At 42.9% G+C, this 25,942-nt stretch overlaps 1 protein-coding gene across 3 annotated transcripts in view; it reads left to right on the top strand.

Annotated features, from left to right (window-relative positions):
* ST14 (ST14 transmembrane serine protease matriptase) overlaps positions 1-25,942 on the top strand; it is a 327,081-nt gene that overhangs the window by 238,489 nt on the left and 62,650 nt on the right. For all 3 annotated transcript variants that reach the window (XM_078681947.1, XM_078681948.1, XM_078681949.1), the window contains exons 11-16: positions 10,241-10,371; positions 11,040-11,144; positions 13,940-14,050; positions 17,682-17,795; positions 24,299-24,421; positions 24,604-24,790. In XM_078681947.1, the coding sequence (XP_078538073.1) occupies positions 10,241-10,371; positions 11,040-11,144; positions 13,940-14,050; positions 17,682-17,795; positions 24,299-24,421; positions 24,604-24,790 (771 nt within the window). The remainder of the gene's footprint in view (positions 1-10,240; positions 10,372-11,039; positions 11,145-13,939; positions 14,051-17,681; positions 17,796-24,298; positions 24,422-24,603; positions 24,791-25,942) is intronic.

Genomic DNA, 25,942 nt, shown 5'->3' with positions numbered 1-25,942 from the left:
TGGAGAATGTAGCCACCTGGATGGAACACTCCCGTCTCTGGCTCAATGGAGGAAAAATTGAACTAATACTGTTAGGCAACACTACTAGCATTGATCTTAAACAGACATGGCCACTCTGCCTTGGCCCTGCCCCAATCCCTAACACTAAGATCAAAAGCCTGAGTGTCTGGCTGGACAACTCCTTTAAATTTGATTACCAAGCAGTAAAATTGGCAGGAACCTGCTTCGGCACTCTGACTGCTTTGGACAGTCCACCCACTCCTTCCTATAGGGGCAAGGAGAATCCTGGTCCAGACTTTGGTCCTTTCTCGTCTGGACTTTGGAAACTCTCTTTACCTAGGAACACCTAAAGGAACGATAAGGAAACTCCAAGTTGCGCAGAACTGCTCTGCAGGGCTGTTGCTTGGAATTCCTAAAGCTCAGTCGGCTAAGCCAGCTCTGAGGGCTCTACACTGGTTGCCAATTCTTGAAAGAGTAAAATTCAAATCTCTGTGTATAGCCCACACAAACCTATGGGGGAAGGGCCCAGTAATCAATAGCTCCCTCATCACCATTTACCGCCCCAGGAAATGTCTTCGCTCGGCTGATCTTAACCTTGCAGCCATTCTCAAAATAAGAGTTCAAGAAGTGGCGGAAGATCTTTTCTCCTACAATGTACACCCTTACCCTTCATCTTAGCTCAGAACCTTGCATTCGCCCCTTTCGAAAAAGTCTTAAAACATGGTTATTTCAACCTCTCACCCTCTAAAACTCGCTCAGTCCTCCTCATGTTCGGCCGCTAGCGTTGGGATGCCTATGGGTAGCTATGCGCTTAACAAATGTTGAATAATAATGTAGGTAAATATCGTTTGAATTCAGCACACACATTAATCAATACAAGATGAATATCGTATTTCTAGTCCTAAATCACAATTGGTAATAATTCTGTCAGTACTGGGCCCAATCGTGTTGAGACTGTATTGATCGCATGCACACATTGGACAATTCCTATGCTAATCCCACAGCACCTTTATGAGGTGCAATATGTTGTCACCCCAGGCTCACCCCCACAATTCTTATAATTCAGTATCGCCTAGTTTTAGGAGCACCCTGAGTCACAACATCATGCAAATATGCACATGCAGGAAATTATAATACTTTTTAGCAGCATTATGGGCCAGGCCATGCGGGGAAGGCCAATGCTCAATGTAAGTGCTTTTGGAAAAAAATCAGTGTGTGAACCAATACCCCGACCAGTGTCGTGATTCATAGGTGGTCCACTGACTGTCACTGACACACACGCAAATATATATTCTCTCTCTCTCTCTGCACACACGCTCTCCCCTGTTACTTGATGCTACAGGTACCAGCCGGATCCGTACAGGACACTCTTGCACACATACACACACAGCACCCTAATGCTTTGCAAGTGGCATCCATCAGGTCAATGGATAACTTACTGCAGACCCCGTGGCTCCCAGTCTCACTGCACCCTCCAGTTCACCCTTGCTGCCCTATACCCCCCAAATGGAAGATTACCAGCCCTCCCGACCAATACTGGGTCGCAAGCGGCCAAAGTCACACTTAGTTTGGGTCCCAGGAAAGCAGGTGGGTATAGGTAGCAAAAATAATTAGGAGGTCGATGTAAACAAGGGGGTTTTGGTGCCACTCTGGAAGTTCAACAGGTTGAGAAGCAGAAGCAGGCTGAGGACCAGACTTTGTTACAAGCAGGGGTTCGTTGGGGCTTACGGCACCAGCCAGCCTGCAAAGCACATGGGGGTCAGGCAGGCTCTTGACCTGCTCCCGAACTTTATCTGAAGTGTTCATCCAGCCTAGCCAATCACTCTCACTCCTACCTAGTGCAAAAGAGTCATCTGAAGGGACCAGGTAGGGAGAAGGCAGTGGAACAAGCTGTGAATGGAGCAACACAGGGGGTACTTCTCGGTCGGAGGAGGCACCCTGTCCAGTACACGTTGATCAGCGTTGCGCCCATGCAATCTGGGCACAAGGTCTAGTGCACAACGAGATGAGTCGCACCAGACACTTTAGGTCCCTTGACGAACAATCACAAATTCTGTACCTCCCTGGAAATCAGACATTCTGTCCTGTGCAAGCTTATGAGTTAGAATGAGGCACTGACACAAGTAAGCCACCACCTCCGAGGGTCCCAACCTGTGAATCAGACACTGCTTGTAATGAGCATGCAGTTGACCTGTCGCACAAGAGAAATGCCGCACGATCGACGAAGCGGATAACTTTGAATCCCGCAACCGGTGAATCCGCTCACCACCTACAAAACTCTTGTGTGTTAAGGTCCCTGCAGTACAGAGTGCATTCATCCTATATGCAGGTGGTACTTCAGGGTCTAGGCACTCCGGTCTCCAGGCACCATTCTCAGTTCCAAGCTCATGCTGTCAGTTGGAATTCAGCTGGCAATGTGGACACTTCAGAGGCACTGCTCTTTCCAGAAGTCACCGGTAGATGGTGTGGGTTCCTCATGGAAGATCTGTGATGTCCCTGAGATCTCAGAGAGACTAGGAGGCAAGCCGACTGGCCCTTGTGAGCCCACTTCAGGGTGCCAATTTTCAGTATTTAGTCAGCCCAGGCCAGCCACTATTCAGGAAGGACATGGGGTTCCTTTCAATGGTACTATTCCTCCATGTGCACCACAGATTCCTCTGGCAGTGTGCACCACGCCGTCCAGGTTCTCCGGTCCTGCCTCCCCACAATTGGATCTCTTCTTTGTAAGAGTGGCACCAGTTATTTTATTGATGTGGTCCTCTTTGAAGTTGGGGCGGGGGGGTTCAAAGGGTATCCCTTTGAACCACAGATGGATCACTACATTTCTATCCTGTCTGCCATGAGAACCCGGAATGCAGATTCTTATCTTTATGGGGGCCATGATTTGGCTCCAGAGCAGAGTGTCTCAAACTCATTCTCCCATCCATTCCGCTAGGCCAGCAAATGGCAGAGATCAGCAATTCTAGTTGCATGAGGAAAGGTTTATGGCTGTCACTGGGGAATGCCCAGATGTGCTCTCCCGGCCTCCGATGTTGACCGGCGGCAAGCACCATGTCACACACAGTTTTACAGCATAGCAATTCTCATATTTCTATAAGTGACATTTCTAAGCAAGTTATACTACCAAGTCCACCTTTACCACTGGAAAGGGTTTGGCATTGCAAATCCATTAATAGTAAAAGGCCACTGCAATCCACCATTGCAGCTTGAAGTACTGTCAACCACTTCCCCATGCTAACCTATGGGAAGAGCAAACGTCATAGGTAGAGAAACACGCATGGGTATTCCCTACTACCTGAGCAGGATATGCACCAGTACCCGACCGACCCCTCACCTTCCACCAATAGTGAAGAGTACCCTCAGGATGGCCAGTGGCTTAGAAAGGCCAGCCCAGTACGTCCGCAATGGTGCAATTCCAGACCTGTCGCCCTAGGTTGGACTCTTGTTTAAAAGTACAATAATTGCAATTGTGCACATTAGTCTGCAATGGCAGGCCCGACACCGGCCTACACTTTACAGTGGTGTATGTGAGCGCGGGGAGACCCACACTGGGTGACCTGCCCCATGCTGAGCATCAGCCTTCGTGCCCATGCACGGTTTGACCTGCATGGGCAGGCCACATCAAGTGAAGCCCATTGTTGAGGCGAGTGCGCACACCGATCTGCAATGGCAAGCCTTGCACCGGCCTCCTATTACCAGCTGTGCCCGTGCACTCAGGCAGGCCCACAATGGCAGAGTTGCCCCAGATTCAGCACTGTTCTGTGCGCAATCCGGCCTGCAAGGGCAGGTCCGACGCCTGTGAAGCCCATCATTGGGGCCCACGCACACACTGGGCTGCAGTAGCATTCCCTCCACATGGCTGAGAACACCATGTCTGCACCACTTCCTAGCATGAGTATTAAGGGTGCACACACTTTTGCACTGCATTTCACTGTGGTAAAGTGCCCAGAGCCTGAATGCCACTAATTGGAGCTCATGCACACTGTCCTGCAGTGGCAGCCCGGGGAACATTGTCTCTCATTGGGTCCAGTGCACTGACTGGCCCGTGATGGCCAACTGGACACATGCTCAGCACATCAGTGGTGCCAGTGTGCACACCGCTTGCAATGGCAGCAAGGGCCGCCCCACTGCTTGAAGAGCTGTGAAGGGGGAAAAAAATAAGAAAACTTTATAATTTTTTGTTTTCATTCCTAGGTATGTGGAGGGGTGGGGCTGGCCAGAGCAGGGGCCAGGGTAGAGGAGGTAAGCACACTCAAATTGTGCACAAATATTTGACCGGCTGTCTTGGGCCAGCCAAGCATTCATGCACACTTTAAATGCATTACACAGCCTGGTGGGGAAGTCAGACTCCCTATCTGAGCGCCGAACCACAGCACTCGGACCAATCACAAACCTGCATTGCAGCTTTGTTATTGGCTTAGGGAGCCTGGGAGCCCGGGTGCTTCCTGAGACAAGAAGAGTTGACGGCTGGCGGTGTGACCAGCATGCAAGTTTTCTTTACTTTTTCTTATTTTTTTTATTTTCTACCCCACGTCTCCCTGCCACCAATCCCTGCTAGCGGCCACTTTATGGCAGGCGGGTGATTTGTTTGTCCTCACCAGATAAGCTTCCCCTCCTACCACGGTAAAGAAGGGGTGTGCACTTTCTCACTGCACCAATAGAGGAGAAGTGCCCCAGGCCCTAATGCCACAACCGGGGCCTCTGCAGCCCTAGAGGAGTCCCACTGAGCCAGTGTACCTCTGAGGTAGGGAGAACCCACTTGGGGAGTCTTCCCTTCTCAGGAAGTTACATATCCATGTCCCTGCCCGGCCACTCACCTACCCCAAACTTTACACCTCCGGACGCACCCTAGAGCCGATCTGGCAATAGTGAAGGCCCCTTACAATCAATAGGGAAGGCCCCCTCGGTGATGGCTCTTGAGAAGTGAACCTGAGCAGGGTACATGACTGACAATGAAGTCCCGCCGCGTCTCACTTCCCACCAGTGCTGTACCTGCCCTGGGTATGTGGTGTACCTTTTCTACAGGGTGCTCTCAGGGAAGACACCTACTCAATCATGTAGGCATCCTGATCCCCACCTGTTATGGGAGGGTGCTCGTACCTTCCCACTGCAGTACAGCCGGAACGTGCCTAGAGTGCTAGGGTAAGAGAGTAGGCAAAGACTAGAAGTACAAATAGCAAAAAGTTTCAAGGAATTCCCCCTAAGGCCATGCCCAACAGGGCTGTTCCTCTTCCTTAACTCCTCCATATCTGGATAAGGCAGGACATTCTTACTATTGGCCTAATGTGCAGAAATGTGCTAAAGACACAAAAACTAACAATACATTTATGACTCGACTTGTGCTTAGAGCGAAGTCGGGCCCCTCTTCATGAAGAGGACAGTGATGAACATACATTCCGTTTGTTTAGCGGAACTAAGACTACCAGAAAGCAGTTTTTTACTTTCTAGTTTGGGACAAGCTGTACGGTTCTCCCATTCACATGTGTGGGGCATGAATATTTGCATGTTAGTAAAAAAAAAAAACATATTTAGAAACTCATTTAAACGCACCAACTAAAGTGAGAGGCTTTCGTATGGTAAAATAAAAAACAGCACCCTAGTGACTTACTCGCTACCAATTAAGTGTTTTTTTTTGTATGTTCATTTGTGAGTAATTTATAGCACAACACATTTTTTCAAACAAAATAAAAATGTAGAGAACTCACTCATTTTTAATGACCGCAATAAAGGGGCATACTCTAGACATAAGTGCAGAACGCCCTGCAAAAAACACCAGGTATACTTAAAAGTGGCAATTATAGTTGGATCTCATAGTATGGGTTGGCATTATTATCCACACAATGAAACAAGCATTTGCAATGCAATAGGTCTCGCATTTGCGAGTGTTTAAGCTATTGACATAGTAAATGACAGTTCCTTTTATTTATCGGTTTTTGATAATTAACACATAAATAAAAGGCATTGTCATTTACAGTGCCAATAGCTCAAATTTTTGTAAATGCCAGACCTATTGCATTTTAAAGAAGAGGCCACCATTGTCCTGGGCTACTTGGAAAGTGAAAGCACGCATGGCGCGCTGAATGTTGCAGGACGGTACAAAAGGGGGTGGTGATGGACGGAGCATCTGAACCAATCAAACACTCACACCCAGTCAAAAGATCTGGGTTTAATCCATCACCGTTCTTTAGCCCACTCTGCCACCCCAGTTCAGACATGGCTATATGCAAATCAGTCTGACCCTGTGCCTCATGGGAACAGTCCAGCCCGAACTGCCAAGCCATGCCTTCCCTGGACCGGAAACAAGCTTCCGAGGACTGGTTTCTGGCATTACAGCAGTCTTCAGCCCGGCTTGCTTAAATCCAGTGGCAAAGTGAGCAAGGGACTCACGTCTGAGCATACCCTGCCACACTTATGGCGGCCAAAGCGGTACAAAAGGGGGTGGTGATGGATGGAGCATCTGAACCAATCAAACACTCACACCCAGTCAAAAGAATGTTGCAGGACAGCATGTCGTGCCTGCAGTAGGAGAAACTCATTAAAGAAAATAGTTCTTACAGACTAAATAAGACATACCATGTACACCCGAAGTAAAAGGGCTAGTCCTCATGGAAGGTTACAAATTAAGCCAAGGCGGTACTAAGGAGGGACTAACAAGCCTATTGACAAATTAGAAACCAGCATTTACGAAGGATAAGGACACAAGCCAATGATAAATATGGGCGGATAGTGGGCGGGGCTTTAAGTTCACACTCAAATACAGCATGCCTCACAGAGCAGCCCAGGATAGACAAAAAAGAAAAATGTAAAGAGAGACCTTTGTGTGTCACACAATGAGAAATGGACTTGCCAGATACCCGTGTTCTCAGAGGGGATAATGCACGTAAGGAAAGGCCCTCTGAACACCCTCTGAACACTGCAAGGGAGGACCACAAACAGGTGAGCAGCTTCAACAGGTTCAAGAATCCATGCACAGGATTAAGAGGGAAGAGTACATTTATGATAAATATCTTATAAGCAGGAGGAGGTCAGATCTAAAATGGACATGACATCAATTCTCATTAGTGTCTGTACATACTTGTTGAAACATCTAAAGCAGCTGCAATGTTCACTTTCCAATGGCAAACCAAGCCCCAGTGGGCTGTAGAGTGCTACATATAGCAACAGGACATGTAACCAACACGCAGGTATGTTTACAAATGGAACACATGATATACATATGGACAAATAAAGAAGAAACATAACATCACAGAGGGGTGAGGCTGCAGAGAGAATGTATCCAGTTGAGAATAACAGGAAGGTTGTGAAGAGGTGAATTGGGAGACCTTTCCTGCATTCCATCTCCATAAACAGTCTAAGGTGCTAAGAGAGGTAATTGCAGAGCTTCAGGTCATATGCCACGAAAGGCCGTTCTTCGCGAGTTTGGACACCCAGCCTGGTCAGGCAGGATGGGTTTCTTGTAGTTGAGCACCATCAAGCATGTTGAGTTTAGAGACTAGGTAACCTTGTTCACTCATTAAAGATCCCACAACAAACGCTGACATTGATTCTAGAATGCAGAGGGGCCTGCAACAGTTTTTAAAGTTAGGGGACGTTAAAATTCCTGTGGCTGGTGGTTAGTGTACAAACATAGTGAGCTGCTTTAACTCATTTCAATGAGGACACGCATGGATGAGTAACTCGTATGAGGACTCCATTGATATGTAATAAGACAAGGAAAGGGCCTGCACTGTGGAACAAAAGGTCATAGAAGGGAGGAAGAAATGTAAACCTGAACCAACCCTTCTCTCCATGCCTTTTATTACATGGTCATGAAGGACATGAAGGACAGTGAGGCTTACTTAAAAAATCTATAGATTTACATACTGATGAAATGTAGGAAAGGAGGGACGGATTGTTCCTCTTTATAGGAGGATAAACTAAGGGCGTATTGAGTTAGTTTCTAATAGGATACTTGCAGACATACATCTTTCTATGTAACACATGTCCCAGCAGTCATCAAACCACACTTCTTTCACTGCTCAGGGAGTAGTTCTACTGCTCACGAGTCCTCGCTCACTAGCACTCACTGGGCACAAGTCAGACTTGGTGTGGGGTTCTGAGGCCACAGTGGGAACGTTTGGGGCTGACAGGCTGTGTAATGAAGGTGACACAGAGTCAAGGTGGCATGCTGTGGTATTTCCAGGCTTTGGGCTGAAAATGTTGGGGTTCCAGGGTCTGGCAAAAGCAATAAATAAAATAAGGGTGTCCGGGTCTTATATGGGATGCCAAAGTATCACTCGCGCCTTGGTCGAAAATCCCAGGTTTTTGCACTGTGTGGTATCCGACTGTTACGGTTAGCAACGGTATTCGGGGATTCAAAGGAGGTCAAATGCCAGGCTTTTGTTTTGTGGAATCAGAATCTCCTCATCTGGTATAGTTGGCAAAGCATGGTTGTGGAACACAGATCACGGTGACGGTTTTAGGGAGAGCAGGATGTGCATCTCTAGAAAATGGGGGCCTTAGCCCAGAATTTGGCAGTGGTAGCAGGTTGTTTCATTGTGGTATGGGGTGACAGAGTCATTGTGTCTTTCCTGGAATTGGGGACTTTATGGTGCTCTCTCTTGTATTGGGGTGTTCACTTTACATTTTTTATGGTATGTGGAAATCCTTGGGCCTTATCATATGGGGACGATAGAGAGTGGGGAAAGATGCATTAAACTGCTGGTAAGGGTTGTTAAGGGTCCTAGGAAGAAAAGGCTAGAAAGCTTTCAACTGCTATGGGGCAGTCCGAGTGAGGCTGGCAGTTGAGGGTGTAGGCTCTGATAATGTTGGGCCAGACTCTGTTATGGACAGTTTCAAAGGGCAGGGTTCTGGCACTAAGATGTCATGCTCTGGGCACAGTGCCTAGCCCTGGTATGGGTGAGTGAAGCCGACTCGCTCTGTAATGGGCCAGGGTGACTGGCCCTGGTACGAGGTTCCCACAGTGACATACTCTGGTTGATGGGCGCCCCTTAGGGAGGCTGGCGCGCGGCGGTGTGGTGTTCCTGTCTCCGGTTCTTGTAAGGACTATGGTCAGCGTGCCTGGTCTGCTGAGTTTCACTCTGCCAGCTCAGGGAACGGGTGCCAGTCTCTGGTTTGAGCAAGTCAGGCTGTAGATTTCTGGTACGTCAGGACCCCATAACCTGATATGAGGGTGACAGGGCTCCCAGCCCTGATATGACTCTCCGGCCTCATACGCTGTACTTCTATACAACCCACAAGTTCGACTGTTCCTGTCCAGCTTCCCCAGGTGCTCTGCTTAGATGGAGCAGTGTCCGCAGCTTTTCTCCCAGCCTGTCGCCGGACACATCATAAACAAACGGCCTCCTCTTACCGTACCCCGAGGTCCTGTCATCTCCCGGTCCTGCGCCTTCCCTCGCCTCCGCCTCTGCCGTCCCTCGGTCCCCAGCTCCGAGCTGCTGTCTTCGCTGCTGTGCCAGCGTTAAGCAGTGACGGGCCCAGGCAGCACCAGCGGAGCGCGAGCGAGGCAGTCATCGCTGTGCACATCGGCCCACAATTAGCCGTCCTCTTAAAGGGACCGGCAGCACCTGCCAGCACTGGTGGGAGAAAAGTACTTTTGCCACTACGTTAACGTTGCCCCTAGATCTTTCCGTTAAGTAATTAAGTAGACGGTAATATATATAGTAGTACGTTCGCACTTACATCAACCTTTCAACCACAGTGGTGGAACTCCCGTTTAGTAAGAATCACACACTTAGTGGTTTGTTCACCTCACGCAAGACGGAATCTCACACAGGGCACACATACATACATGCCATCATTTTAGACAAGTCAAAACGAAACCTAAGAGCCGCGCGTGTGAGCTTCTACCGTAGACAGCTCACGTCGCGCGGCTCTTAGATTTCGGTTTCCAAGGCGCATGGCAGAGTCGGATTCCAACGCGCGGGACCCAATCCCAAGGCGCGCGTCAGAATCCGACTCTGCCATGCTTCTTAATGGTGCGCGCGGCCACCTCTTGTCTCCACTCGTTAGGTCTCGGCTAGAAGCTGAAACGATCGCTATAGTTCCCTGGCGAGAACGCACTTTGCGCGCTTCTAGCCGAGACCTAACGGGTCTCGAGTTAGTTAGCTCAGTTCTCTACCATCTGCTTACATAACCTTTACTCAGTTGTTACAATTGGATCTGAACAATGCATCTGGTTTACTTGTCTGTTATATCTGTTGTCAATTTCCCTAACTGCCTTTGTTGTGTTCTGTGACAGGTACTGTGGGGAGCGTTCTCAATTTGTGGTGTCCAGCAACAGTAACAAAATGACCTTACGTCTACACTCTGACAAATCATACACAGACACGGGCTTCTCTGCAGAGTACCTGTCCTACGAGCCTAGCGACCGTAAGTTGATATAAGGAAATGTACATTTGCTTTGCTTAGTGCTTGAGTGGTGGGGGTTAGCCTACTTTAAGTTCTCCCCAGTACGCTGCAGAGAAGTGAAAAACACTCCATGACCTTGTATATGCCCATGATTGCTTGGGTGCAAAAGACTGCTGGTTGTACAGCTATCATGGTAGCCTAAAGAAATCATAGGCAGTAATTCACCTTCTGGAACACGCCCAGAAGTTACTCTTGCATATCACTATGAGCGACAAAAAACAAAAATGTGAGTTTGAAGAATATATATACTACTGTGCAGTGGCTAGGTCACAGTAAGTGACAACAAACGCCTGCAAAAGTCTTAAACTCCTGCCCTGTGAGCGTATATCTGCCGGCTTTATGAAACCGGTACATTGATATTTTTTGTGATGACATTTGTGCACTTGCCAGTGCGCCAATTTCTGTAAGCACGACTTATATTCACATTGACACACAAGAATATTTGTTTCAAAGCTGATTATTAGGATTTATGACTGAAGCTCTTATTCCGAAATATTTGAATTTTTTTCTGACACTATTTGCGCTCCTAGTTTTTTGATTCATAATCTGTAACTTCCTCTGACGAATTTTGAGACACTTGGTAAAATATGTTACACTCACTTGTGCATTCCTTTTCTCATTACCTTAAGCATGCCCTCAGCAGTTTGCATGTAAGAGCGGGCGATGTATAAAAAAAGAGCTGCAGTGTGACGGGTGGAACGACTGTGGTGACTTCAGTGATGAACAGGAATGCAGTAAGTCCATGTTACTTCTCTTTAAAATCTTCAATCTGCGCTTGCGCACTTAAATGCCTATAACCTTATGTGGCCTAGAGTTTGATGCCCGTGTCTTCTGGTCTATAATTTGTTACTGGGAGAAATGGCACTTAATTGTAACAGTTTCTTTATTTTGCATGCTTGGACTTTGAACATAGAATTTAAGTACATAGCAAATATCTTAATTAAATAACCTTGACGAATTGTATATTGTGTAAAGTGGATGTTAAGTTACTCTGTGTTTTGTGCCCCCACTGCTTGGCTGTGAAATTTTTTTTGTGGTAGAATTAAAAATTATGCGTACGGTGTAACGGTCAGAAAATGCTAGTGTAATACTTCTTTTAAAGAGGTATTCATCCAGCATTATTTATGCTTAAACAGTGAGTGTGCTAAGTCTTTGGCTATTTTTACAGTGCAAAACCAAGAGCAGCGGTCAGAAGATTGGTTACCTGAAAAATTGCCCTTAACACAGTTATCTGTGAATCATATGTGTCGCAAGACAGTGGTTTACAAGATGATTAAATATATTCTGTGTATTAATTTGAGCTTTCAAGTGTAAATAATGCTTAATTTGTTAAAAAACGAACGTGCTGGCCCCCAAAATATTCACATGTCTGAACGAGGAGAGGGTGTAGGCCAGGAAGAAAAAGCCTTACCTACCTCACTTTTTGATCATAACCTGGCAGCAGCTGCAAGACCACCACTGCTGGAATCCCATGACGACTTCAGATATGTCCTTACCATACTCCTTGCTATGGGCCTGGACTTGCACACTGTATGGGTGTGTGAGCAACAATCCCTTATGGTTTGTGGAAAAAGAGGAGTTCCCCATACATGAAATGGTTAAGGAACACTGAATTAACTGTCTTGTTTCCTTGACTTTAGTAGAAATAAGAGGGACTGGTTTATTGTAAATTTAGGAAATTGCAGACCGGGACCGTGAGGAAGGTGGCAAAGAGTACTGTCCATTGAAATAATTCCCATTGGTGCCCACAACATAGATTTAATATACTAAATGTAACCTAGTGACAGTATAACAGTAGAAGTGTTTCAATTTTGGATATAACTGTGGAAAATCAAGAGTATTCTCTTGTAAATCATACAACTGTTTGACTCCGATGAGCCTCTAGTAATGGATCCAATGATTGTACCGCTGTGAGTATGCTACATTGATAGGAATGTGAAATGTGCATGTAACAGTTAAAGTGCTCCTGTGGATGGTTAACTGCATCACAGTAAGTGCCCCAGTGTAAGCTGTACTCTCAGTATGTTGTATTTGTAGGTTTGTGGTATATTTAAATTAAATTAAATTAAATTATGTACAGTGTGTACCTAGCCAAAAATGGTGGAACTCTTTTTTTGTTTTGTTATAAGTTTGAGTGTTAGCAAGTGTTGGGTAAAGTGACTGTGCAGTATTGCTAGTATCCCACTATGATTTGCACCAACGCTATGCAGACCCTGGTGTGAGAAATACTAACGATGTAGATCTATTAGTAAAAGCCAAAGTTGAATTTAGTGATTTAATGACACTCTTATTGCTCCTAAATACCACCCTTTTTTTCTTCATTGGTTTGCAAGTACAAAGTATGTTTTTTCGTTGGTTGGAGCAAATGTCATCAGGCACTAGTGGAAATGTTACCTGGCCCAAGCCCTTTGACTTCTGGGAGCAATGTAGTTTTCACTTGTGTAGTTGAGGACCTCAATTAAAATTTGCATATTTATAGAGTGGACATTCAGTATTTGCATTTGTAGCATTAGAAAACATTTGCAGAAAGTTTTTTCTTACGTTTTACTAGTTGTCTTCAAATACGTATGATACCTTTTTCATGAAGTTACTGTCTTTAACAAAGTAATCTCCACCAACATCATCTCCAAAGTGTGGCATACAACCATATACGCTTACTTTCTACTTTTATTTCCTTTGGCTGTACTTTAGAGTTAGTACGGAAGATACAAATCTTTTTTTTTTTTTTAGCATTCTGTGATTTAAAGGACTGGGTGAAAGTTTTGCCAGCCGATTGCTTGGCTTTCCTAGCCTGCTTACCAGGATCAAAAATTGAGAAAGCAAAGCTTGGTTTCTTATGTGTACATTTGATTGATAAATTGCTTTGGTTGAATTCCAATCTAGTTAAAACATTAATTATGTTACCTTTTTTTACCTTCTAATTAAAACATTGACTTTAAAATGAGCTTGGGTAATTAAACGTTAAAGCATGTTTTGTATTGTTTCGTAGAAGGTTTAATTTTGAGTATTAAAAAAATATTCCCCTTAATTTCAAAACTAAGTCTGCATCAGCATTATAGGGCAAATTAGGTGAATGGTTTGCTCACATTTTTTTAAACAATTTTTATTGATGTTTTTGCATTTACAACCACATTAAACAACATAAAGTAGAGCAACATGAGCATTGAGAAAAGCCACTGTTCCGAGCATTTCAAGCAGTGTGAATACATAAGGATTTTCCTACATTTGGAAAATATATAATATTGTTTTACGTTTCCCTTTTCTATAATTCCTGTAGAAGAGTAGAGGACCAGTTTTATTTTTTCATGGAAATCGTGCAGGAAAAAACAGTTTGGTTTACTGCAAGATTCCAGCATGTCTGCAGGCTTTAACTGGTTTATAGGGTTCTGATGGCTTTTGCAGTTTGCTGGGGTTACAATTCCAGCAGTCATTGGGTACACTGTCTGTGCCATGTAATAAACAAGCATACCTGAGAGCTGTTAGCGCTGAAAATACATTTCTCACTGCTCTGTTTTGGCTTTTCCCACAGCATGCACTGCTGATCAGTTTCGGTGCAGGACAAGCAAGTTGTGTAAACCACGTTACTGGAAGTGTGACGGAGTAAACGACTGTGGAGATGACAGTGATGAACTAGAATGTCGTAAGTAGACAAAAGCCGTCCTGGATAGTTTCCCACTCCGATACACTCTTGTTTAGCCATAATTATGCAGTGGCAAGGGTACCAATGGAGCGGGTTGGGGGGGGTTTCTGATAGCTGCTTATGTCCTTCATTTATACATCCACTGTAAAATTGTATTTCTTGACTAAGCTACTGAATGGAGTCTGTCATCCATTATGCTTGTTTACTAATGATTTTTAAAAATTGTGTTGGTATAGTAATTCTCTAAAGTGTTCTGCAGTAGTTAACACAACACCACGTTTACTCCTGATTTTCATCTTTCCTATTACATAACTTATATGCACACATCTCTATGTTAATTGTTCTATATAAAGCACTCTATCATAAAATAGTAATGGCTGTGCTTAACATATAGCTAGATAGATTTATAGGAAAAATTAGTGGGTTAAACAAATTAGGCACTTGGGATGTTATGCTTTGAGGAGGCCACCTTGCAGTCTCCTGTGACTCCCTGGTCAAGAAACTTTAGATGAGACATGGAAGAGTTCATTAAAATGCAAGTTTATTACCAGTCTTCAATGTTGACAATTAATTGTACAGCGCAATAAACAGAAAATGTCTTTGTATTTGACAAATGTTCAATTGTCATTGGTACAGCAAGCTCAATCCAACCAACGATAGCTCCAAAATCAACCGAAACAAATGTAAAGGGCCCAACAAAGCATACACGTAAAAGCCTACTTAATCCTGAGGTCTGAGATGATAAACCAGACATTTAAACAAAAAAGTCCAAGCCACAAGTTTTACGGGAAACTGAGAATCCAAAACCCACTACACTAAAAAAAAAAAAAAAATCCATCTATCCTTAATGTTAAACAAAAAATCCCTTCCTGAAACAGTTGACAACACTTGAACTTAATTATGCTATTATTTAGAATATAGGAAATTAGACTCTTATGAAGCATTGAACATCCCCTACAGTGCAAGCAGACCTGCCTTGCATAATTTGCAAACGCACAATCTGACAGCATGATGTGTTTTATGGGTGCGCGCCACCTACCAGGGGGGAGAAAATGCTATGGATTGGGTCCCATGCCGATTCTCCAGTTTCTCAGTCCTCCGCAGTAGAGCAGAGGCACCTGAATGATCCCAACACCAGAAGCCAGCTGCCTATGTTGTGACTGGCAGAATGCCACAATCCTCACACACCTATCTGCATACAAGTGGTAGGAGAATCTTGGATTTCTGACCAGCTGTCTGTTAGTGCAGACTGACTTGAAAGATTTGTTAGCATCTGTAGGAATATTTGAAGCTCAAAAGCTGATACTTGTGGATGACCAAAGTGGTGAGTAGTGGCTAGACAACACGGTCTGGAAATGATTATGCCATCCACCATGTGTGTGCATTCTATTCCTTTTTTCTGTACCACGGGTATTTGAACTCCAGAAAACCTTGGTTTAATAGCATTTTACAATGTGTTTATAATCTGTTTTTTTCTTCTCTTCGGGCTTCTCTTATGAGCAAGAGATTTTGGATATTGTGAAAGAGTTACTCTTAACACTGATTCCGAATGACATGTTTTACATGTTTACAATTTGCGCAAATGTAGTTATTATTTTGGTAATGTGCTCTAATTGCTGGTGTATGTGCTTTTTGAATGTACTTTATAAACATCTAGCACTGCAAGCCTGACGGACAAAACACCTAGTTGAACAGAAAGAAGTATTTTTGTGTCCTATTGAAAGGTCAAGTCACCCACCGAACAATCATTAGGCTCACTAGTTACACTAGTACTCTTGCCTAAGCTCTTTGCTATCTTCCAGCTCCAGGAAACACAGATATCGGGTGTATTGGTTTCGCAGCAAATCAAAATCATCTACAAGTCTTTTTCTTAACAAAAAAGGCATGTAGAAAGAAAAGGTAACTTGGGGTACTGCTTGGTGTGCGTTTTTTAAGTAATTATGTATTGGTCCAAACCAGTCTCTTCCTGTACAGTGCTCCGACATCCTTTGCCGGTGTATTCTAAACTTCATCACACTGTACAATTAAAAAAGCTCAATACGTATGTGAGCTTTATTACCAGGACTTAATGGTTACCCTGCCTTCAGGAAGGATACATTTACACTTTACAGTCAACCAAAATATACAACTTTCTGCATTCTTCCAAGATCTATGCCCAACAAATGTGGAGGATGATTGCAGAGACTTGATCACAAAATAGCTCTGAACCATATATTACTAGAACAGATTAATATTGCAAGGACAGGTCATTATTTTAAATAATTTGTTTCCGTAAATACTGACTTATGCCTTGTAATATTTAATCAATGACGGTTACCTAAGAGAATTATTGCTCATTCCACTAGAGGGGTGCAGCTAGGTCACATTTGCATACTTTTTAAAACACTTGCTTTGATTTCGATGCCTGATCAAAGGCACTATATAGAATATTGGTTATTCAGAATATTTTCAGGCAATACCCAAACTAATTTATTTCAAATTATTAAGAATATGCGGGGTAATGGTAGCCATTAGAGGGAAAAAATGCTTAACTTTGGTTTTTGTGTTTATCTATTTTGGTATTTTCTGTATTGCCAGTACAATTGATTGTTTGACTAACCAAACACACTTCAAACTGTGATATTTTGCTTTGTTCCATACAGTAATAAACTCAAGCTACATAATATTTTTAATCTTTTTTTACACCATTTTTATCATTTGGAAAGTGACACACTATAAGTCTCCCAATTACCTGACGGGGCTATTCACTCAGACTAAATTGTGAAGCAACCTAGACTCTTACATAGACATTAAGCTTCCTCTAACCAAATAGGGAGGAAAAGAACCGGCATAGATAAATGCAGTGGGGTGGGACATGAAGTCAACAGACGAAGGAACAGGTACGATTAATTAATTAAATGATAGCTATTCCGTCTGTCTGCACCCCCCTCCACCCCCGCCGTGCCCTGACCCTCCTCCCCACTGTGCTTAACTGAGCCGACCGCTGCTAAGAAAGTCTAGGAGGAAAGCAACTCACACGATGGGTACATAATTATAGAATGTATTTCCTCTTTCGTGTAAAAATGTCTTGGCTCTAAGGACTTTTAAAGCCAGTTTTTAAAAGGAAAAATAAATAGCATCTCCCCTGATGCTGAATGAAGTCTAAATCGTGTCTCTATGGTCCTTGCTTTCAATTTGCCTCCCCTCAAATTTGACACTTCACCCCCAACTTTCCTCTTTTTCCCTTCCCTTGCGCCTTAAAGCTAGATTGTTTTGCTATATGTTGTGCATAAGAAACACAAAGAAACAGTTAAAGGCCTTCTGGATATCTCTGTCCTGGACTAGTGGAGCTTCTCTTACTACTGATGATCATCTCGATCCATCTACCTACAAATACTCTATTTTACATTAATCTGATCCTATTCATTCACCTGTCCAACAGTTCATTTAATTGCTAAGCTATCCACTGGTTTAACCTACCTTGCTTGCAGTCATGTCAACTTTACATCTCCTTAGTTGCACATCCAGGTTTCCATTTTGCACATCCCAAAGCTATGGCAAGAATCTTAACTTATTTGAGGTGCACAGCAGCTTGCTTATTCTGTTGGTGAGCAGCCTGCTTCACAAACAATGACTATACCTTTTGTTCCAGAATGCCCAGCAAAAATGTTTAAGTGTGGAAATGGGAAGTGCATCCCTGAAGCGCAGAAATGTGACCGGATCCAACAGTGCGGGGATGGGACAGACGAGTCAGATTGTGGAGCCGGTAAGAAAAGCCCTTGAGATATTTTCTTTCCTAGTTGTTTGACATTGTCAATAGTCTTGATCGATTTCCTGTCTGAACATACTTATGTATTACAATATTTTATATCTTACTTACTAGCATGGTATTGTATGACCTTTCAACCACTTTGGGGCACCATGCACTTGGTTAAATAAGATAGTGGTGACAACAACTAGGCGTAGATGGCTCTGGCAAAAAACACAAGGAATGCAACTACTATCACCCAAAAAGGATGAATAGAATTTTATTTATTTTTTAAAAATGATATGCTACTGAATTCAAAGAGAAAAGGTAGATATACAGGTGCACAAATTAGAGAATTAGAGGAAACTGACTACAAACCCTCTTTTGGGAAACTCCTGGTTAGAAATCAGTTGAAGCCACTCAGCACTTACATTCACAAATGATAATGTCCACTGTCATTAAATATTCCCAAGTGGGATTATTTTTCTTTAAAAATTCAAGTCCTTCTGTTCTTTCACACTCAAGATATTGAAGGATAGTCCATAGCATGGTACATTTCCAATTAATTTTTTGAATGTAGCCGACATGCTTCTTTCGTTAAAACGTTCTACAGAGCTGACTATACAGACTTACCCAATATATTCAATTAATACTCTGTTGTTCAACAGACCTCAAATTCAATAAATTAAATCCCATGTTACAGCTAAATGTAATTGAATGAAATGGCATGCTCTCAGGATTACTTATTGAATATATGGCGCTAAGAATTCAGGCTGCTCGCCAGATCACTTTCTCCTGCCCCCCCTCCTTCCCCAAACGTTTGTACTGCTGGGGTTCTACAAGGTGCAACCACTGTTCTCCTCCTTTACAATATTTGACTTGAACAACTTCCATAGCTTATGTGGATGACATAATCCAAATCACGATCCATGATCTGGATTCTAGTACCTTAAGAAAATGCCTTCAAGCAAATAATCACTGGATATTTGCTAACCATATCAAAATCTATATCGCAAAAAAACTGATTCCTTCATATTGTAACTGAACCAATCATCGACATTCATGGATTTAGCCTCAGAACCAGACCCAGTCATTGTACTCTATGGGAGGGGGGAATTTAGGGGTTATTATAGATTGTAAACTATCCCTTTTAACATGAGTTAGTCAATTAGGCAAGCACGTCTTTTTACATGATGAGATGACTTAAAGATATTTTCTCATACCTTAGCTTCCCCTGAAAAGGGCCAAGCTACAGTTGTTCTACTCTCCCACCTTGGCCTCGCAAATGGACTCCCTATAGGAGCACCCCTCTTAATATTGCCGAAATCAAAAGGCTTTCATAACATGACTGCCAGGCAGATCCTCAACCTCCCTATGTGCACTTACATTCCACCTACCTTTATTTTTCTCTACACTGGTCGAATGGTAACCTTTAAAGCAATGTGTGTAGCTCACCTACCTTTTAATGAGTCTGGGACACTTTGCGCCTATCACCAAAGAACTCTGCACTCAAGACTTGCCCCATCGTTAATGGAATCTCCATTCACAAAGACTCAAACTGGTCAAACATCCTTTCCTGTGCAAACACCCTTTCTCTGGAGTTCGTTGCCTGCTTGAATTAATAATGATATTCGCTTTCAGTTCTAGAAAGCGGTAAAGGCTTAACTTTTCCCATCACTATGCACACTTAAGTAAGGAACCCCATAGTGAACACAACGAGGTATGGTCAAGAACCATTGAGGGAGAAAATCTTACTAGCTTACATTTACAAAAGATTTTTGCTTTTTTTTGTTAAAGATTGATAGTGAATGTATACATATACATTAAAAATATGGTTCCCTTTTTGTTGTTTAAAAATAAAATAACCAATTCCAAAGTAGTCCTACAAATTTACAACAACAAGAAGTTTTTTTTTTTACAAAACATTCTTTCCAGTTTAATATATAATGAATTAAAAACAAAATTATGCAAAAACTATAGATATATTTGTATATAATAATACAACATCATTTATTTGCAAATGCAGATCATTCAAAGAAATAATTAATGGGCATATCTACAGAGGACTTTCACCAACTACAGACACATGGGCTGTGGACATTTACTAGAGCTCAAGCAGTGAACAGTCTGGTTTTATTTAATAAGGGGAAACTGAAGTCAAAAGGCCAGTAGACTAGATAAAATGTGTCAACATGTGTATGGAGGTGTGATCAAAGAAAGAAGGGACATCCCAGGGACAAGAAAATATAATACCATTCAGTTATTGAGCACAGCAATGTCGGGGTATGCCAATTACAGTTGATGTGGTTTACCTGATGATATCCACGTACGCATCACACAATCTCGACACCCCCCCTCCTTCAAAAAGCTCTTCCACATATAAAGTAGCAAGCCACACCAGGTAGGGGGTCAAAGGGCCTCACTGCAGGGATGCACATTACAGGTGATCATCATGGATTATCCTTTTGACAGCTGCTATCAAGGGCTGTGTAAATGCAACAGTATAGTTCATGTAATAAGCCCTTTGGCTTTCCCAGTCCACAAGGACAAATATTTGATTTCAACAGAGCATCTGAGTTTAGTCCCTGGGCCGAATTAGCCAGTAATACCTTGCTGTGTTGTGAATATTTTTAACACCAAAATTATACTTCATTACTATTCAAGTTCCTGGATGCATGTTTTTTGAGTATTGTACTAAATAAGGCATACAATGCTTTAGTCAATGACTATATGCCTTATAAACGTCACTAAATATTTTTGTTGCTTCCGTAAAGATATTTTAGATTTAACCAAACCAGTAAGATGGTGAACGTCAAAATGTCTGTACCATGGAATTTCTACTATTATCTTGAACATGACTGCTCTGTAAACAACCTTACTGTCAGACAATGTCCTTCTATTTTGCGCAAGTTAAGCTAGAACATTACTGGTCTAACCTTAGAACTTTACGGAACAAAGTCCTAGCTCCGGCTGCACAACTGCATTATTAGCACCTGCAGGCACCTCCAACAGACATTAAAAAAAATATTGTGTGCAATCTCCATCTCTTTAGTTTGCCAAAATAACCAAATTTAGCTCTCCAGATGCTTGGCTACCGATTTTGGAAAGTTTGTTAAATCTCACTTGGCTTCAACCACAAGTCCCTTACAGATCGGAACTTGATTTTTTTTAACCTTCACCAAATCCAATATGCATATTGGTTTCATCTAGTGTATTTAATAAATGAAATAACCAATGGTCCAGTCCCTGATTAAGTAGTGTTGGTCAGAGTATAGTTCTATTTACAGACTCAAAGGCGGTAATTAAGCCCATAAAAGCAAGATGCAAATTGTGCTTCTGGTCTAAAACTGTTCTTGAGTTTAAGCACGTTGCGTTCGTAAATTGATACTTGAATGGCATTTCTATTTTGGATGCATAATTTATTTACTGCCATGAGTCTCTTTTGTTTTGACCTTGTCAATAGCTTTTGGTGAATTACCCTTCTAAACTACTTCCTCTTGTATCTAGATGTTGTGACCTAGTCTACTTCAGTACACTGTACATGTCAAGTTAGAGGTAATGGTCAATCTCTGCAGTAAAAACTTTCAGGTATCCGAGAATGACCATAGCTAACTCTTTAACCTGGAGGAACCCTGTTAATCATATGGTACCTACGACCCTCAACAGTGCAAATGCCACAAAACATGGCAACATGCACCCATAATCCCCTGCAACAGTGGTGAAAGAAGAAATCAACTGCTATAGAGCTGAAATTTGCAGTGCTGACTATCAGCTGTAGTCTGCCTGGAAGAAGCACCTGTGGAAAAAGTAATTGTCCTTTCCCCAATTCTCAACAACTGCGCCATTAGAAGCAGACCTAGGGTATGTGCCCATTAAAGATAGTGTAGCAAATGCCCAGCTTTACTATGCTACAAAGGAAACTTTTAGTAAGTATTAAAGAATGAGGCTCTAAAATCTAAAACCCTCTCATGATCCATCTGCCTAAAGCCCTCACTTATCTGAAATGAGAAAAGGTTTTGGGCCATTCAATCAGCACAAAACTTTTTTTTTCCCCCAAGTTTTTTTTATTATAAAATGTGCATATCAGAAGATATATACAGTACAGAGTAATGCAAAAAGGGGGGGGGGTTTACAGTTGAGTTGGGCTTCTTGCAGCTTGGTTGTGCACTATATGTAGCGCCATGGTTACACACTATACATTATACATTATACATTGAGTATACTGCGCCCCCCTGGTGTGAGAGAAAGAAGAGAAGAAGAGTGAAGGGGGGGTATCTGTTCTGAGCTGGTTAGGTTTGGCGTGTCTCTAGGTGTGTGTCTAGGGCTTCCCACATGTCATTCTTGGCATTGTTTCCTTCGAGAATTTGCCGGTGATGTTGTCTGCGCCTCTAAGGAAGGTGACCCAGTTTATCCAATTTTTGAAGGTTGCCTTGGCCGTATTTTTCCAGTTTGTTAGTATGATTTTCACTGACGCTGTTAGTAGGATGTCCACTAGGTCTCTTTCCTCCTTATTCTCTAGACAGTCTGACATGAAACCTGTGGCGAGACTAACGAAGCTTATTGGTATGTTTTTCCCCATGATGTCGTTAATGAAGTTGTTCACTTTCTTCCAGAAGTTTTTAACCTTGTGGCACTCGAAAATGAGGTGTTTTAGGCTGCTGTTCTCTTTATCGCAGTTCCAGCATGTTCCTGTGTCTCTTAAAAAAACAGAGATCAAAGCTCTTTGAAATCACTACAGGAAAAATTTTCTGAATGATGTTGTCCTATCTCCTGGCGACAAATGTTCAGGTTCAATAAAATAGCGGTCAACTATCATCGCTTTTATTTACTTTTATCCCCTAAAACACTATTCCTTCCGGCTTGCAGCAACATCTCTCTACTCAATGAACCCTTGGTCAAAAGATCCCATCTAAATTTACTAGCATGACCAATTTTTTGCTGCAGACCGAAATGTACTCTCCATTTATGTAAAAGAACAATATGCTCTCTGACGTTGAAGTCTTTAAAGAACCAAACCCTGCCTGGCATTCCTCTTGGCCCAGGAAACTGAATAACCATTGTATAAATAGACTTCTTGCAATGAGAAGACTGACGACTACACAGAAACTTGCTGATAGCGGTGATACTGTTTTTTCAAGTCTCACAGCTTCTGTCATGATTTATTATTTCTTCCACCCTCCATCTGCTTTCACTTTTCTTCCTTTGCAGCACCCCAATATACTTCACAGTTCATGCAAACATTATATACCATTGTTTAATTTTGTTGTTCATGAAAGGCTAAGGGTTAAAAGTGTAACTGAAACTGAGATCAAGGCTGAGGAATATGAGACACGGCCCACATCTGGGGCCGCATTATAAATGTGGTGCTTTTTCCTTCCTTGCGCTGGGCGCACCTTTATAAAGATTCACCCTCTGCAAGAAAGGAAAATGCACCGTAATATGATGAAAGCGCTGCCTTCAGGGCAACCTCGAACTAGCGCTGCCTTTCATGGGAAAAACATAGTGGCTGCTTTGAAGCTGCTCCATGTTTTCACAGTGCAAGCGGGACCCGCCTGAACTTTTAAAGGAGATTAGAGATCCGCTTGCAGGCAGGTTCAGTCCAGAGGGCTGCTCTCAGGGGGCGGACTGACAGTGTGCCTCCTGAGAGCTTTTTTTACCTCAGTGCCCACATCTGTAATACAGTGCAGGCACAGAGGCTAAGGAATTCCTTCATTTGCATGGGGCAGTCCCCCATGCACATTAGGGAATGCCCCCTGAAAATAACGCTGGCTCTTTATGTGCGCCAGCACTATTGGTATTGCTGAATGGACCACACGAGCATCTGCGGCCCCTTCTGTAATACCAAAGTGCCCCGGTGTGCGCAAAGCAGACCCAAACGCCTGTTAGCCTCTGGGACTCTGTGTAATGTGGTCCCTATTATTACTGGTTTTGATCATACAGTCTGCAATAACCCACAGATGTATGCAAAAATTAAACCACTTTTATCCCAGCATCAAAGATGAGCTGTTTGCTTATGGTGCATTAATCTTCTAATGCATGGGCAATGATTCAAGCAGCAGTTACAAAGCCTCTTTCCGATTTGAAATGCCCAATCTGAGAGATAAATGGATATTGTAGTATTCTGAGTATTGTGCCTCTCAGGCACTTGTAGTAAGAATCCTGTTGTGTGGGCATTCCATGCTCTGTGTTGGAATGTGGGCATTCTGGCAGTTGATGCCTGCTTCTGCCTGATGTCGCTGTTATTCTCTTGAGCAGAATAAATCTACTTTCAAGCTTCAAGTCTAAGTGATTTAATGAGCACTCACTACAGATATGTTATCATGAGAAATGGCCTTAAAGATTTAAACAAAGCTGTCATGAGTTTGCCTTAATACCATGGCCATATAATAATACTGGGGTTTGTTTCCTTAGTTCTTGCTTGGTGTACACTTCATCAGCGTAATGAGCACTATACAATTTGTTGACCAGTTATACTGTTAGCTCTTTCTAACACTAATTGTTTTCCTTCTTTTCTGCAATAGTTGTCCAAGTCTCCTGTTTGACTTACACCTACAAGTGCAGTAACAACCAGTGCATCAACAAGAAGAACCCGGAGTGCGATGGAGAAAAAGACTGCACTGATGGCTCAGATGAAGCGAGCTGCTGTAAGTGTTATTGGGTGATGACCATAGTCAGTTCTCTTGTAGCAATACATGCACAATGAGCGATTTATTAGTCTCCACAAGTTTAAACCTTTCTTGTTTATAAGCTCATAAGTCTAAGATTACCAGAGACTCACTTTCTTGGTTATGTCTAATACCTACCATCTTCTACTCCTTCCGTATAGCATGTGGGACACGGCCGTTCAGCCGGAAGACGCGCATTGTGGGTGGTGCAAATGCAGATGTGGGAGAGTGGCCATGGCAGATCAGTCTACACACTGTAGGGGAGGGCCACACCTGTGGTGCCTCATTGATCTCTGACCAATGGCTGGTGTCCGCTGCACACTGTTTTCAAGATAATGGAGGACAAAGGTTAGTGTGCGACTGAGGAATTTGCCATACAATAGTATGTTCCCAATGGATAATCTATTTTATGAAGTATAATTTATTGTTTCAACATTTGTATAGGGCGTCTCTAATTGTCATGAAATTCTATTGAATTCTGGGCTCTGTTTTGTTTGGGATTGATGTTGATCAGAATTGATGGACAATGCATTTGTCTAAACATTCTTAAAGTTGAGATTAATACTCCCTGTTTTCGTCATGGGATTAACAGTTCATTTGGTAGCATTTAGAAACAACTTCAGCTACTTATTGTACAGACTTTTAGGGTGTCTTGTTTCCAGTGTTGCTCCACCAACTGATTTTTTAAACATGAGCCATTTGGTATTGTAAGTTGCATTTAAACTACCGATTCCACAATATATCATGGGTTTAGAAAATGTAATTGGCCTTTCCTAGATTACTTTGACCTGTTAACATCAATAATATGCGAGTGAAAATCAAAGGAAACATTAATATTTCGATTCTAATCCCATTCGAAGGACATTTCACTGTGGTATCAATTTGGGATTCCAGATTAAGACCTGCATCTAGTATATAAATGGTGGGGTTAGATTGGTGCTGGCAAGAAGGTCACTGTCCTCCCCAATACATGTGGTACATGTAGCCACAAAGCATATTTTATTCATTGTAGAAAGAATTTGCTTGTAAGTTTAAATGCAGGTGCTGGGTAACCGTTGACGTGTTTTATACTTTCAGAATCAGTGTGCAACTCCCTACCCCTTTGATTACCTTTATCTAGGATGATTCATTGGCTTAAATGTATGTCTCTTGTGGGTTGCCTGTAACAGGTTTTGCATGCATCATTAAATCAAATTAAAGGGTGTAGGAAAGTAGTATCTGCTTCTTATGGTTACCCCCACGTTTCGCTGATGTCACACTGTTTTTGGCCTAGTCTGACTGGGATCCTGCTATCCAGGACCCCAGTCTATCTACTTTCTCCCTTAAATTGCAATGCATGTACTTTAGGTACACTCCAGGTTGGATTCTGGGGTACCCTTATTAGTCCCTAGTATATGGTACACAATGTACCCAGGGCATAGGTACCCCAGAGGCCTCCCATGGGCTGAAGCATGTAGTATGCCACCCCTGAGAGGCCATCCAAATTGACACGACCAGCCT

This window comes from Lissotriton helveticus, chromosome 3_1 (genome assembly GCF_964261635.1).
Source record: "Lissotriton helveticus chromosome 3_1, aLisHel1.1, whole genome shotgun sequence".
Lineage (NCBI taxonomy): Eukaryota > Metazoa > Chordata > Amphibia > Caudata > Salamandridae > Lissotriton > Lissotriton helveticus.
The sequence above is the reverse complement of the archived record's forward strand: the minus strand, read 5'-3'. Positions and strand labels throughout refer to the sequence as shown.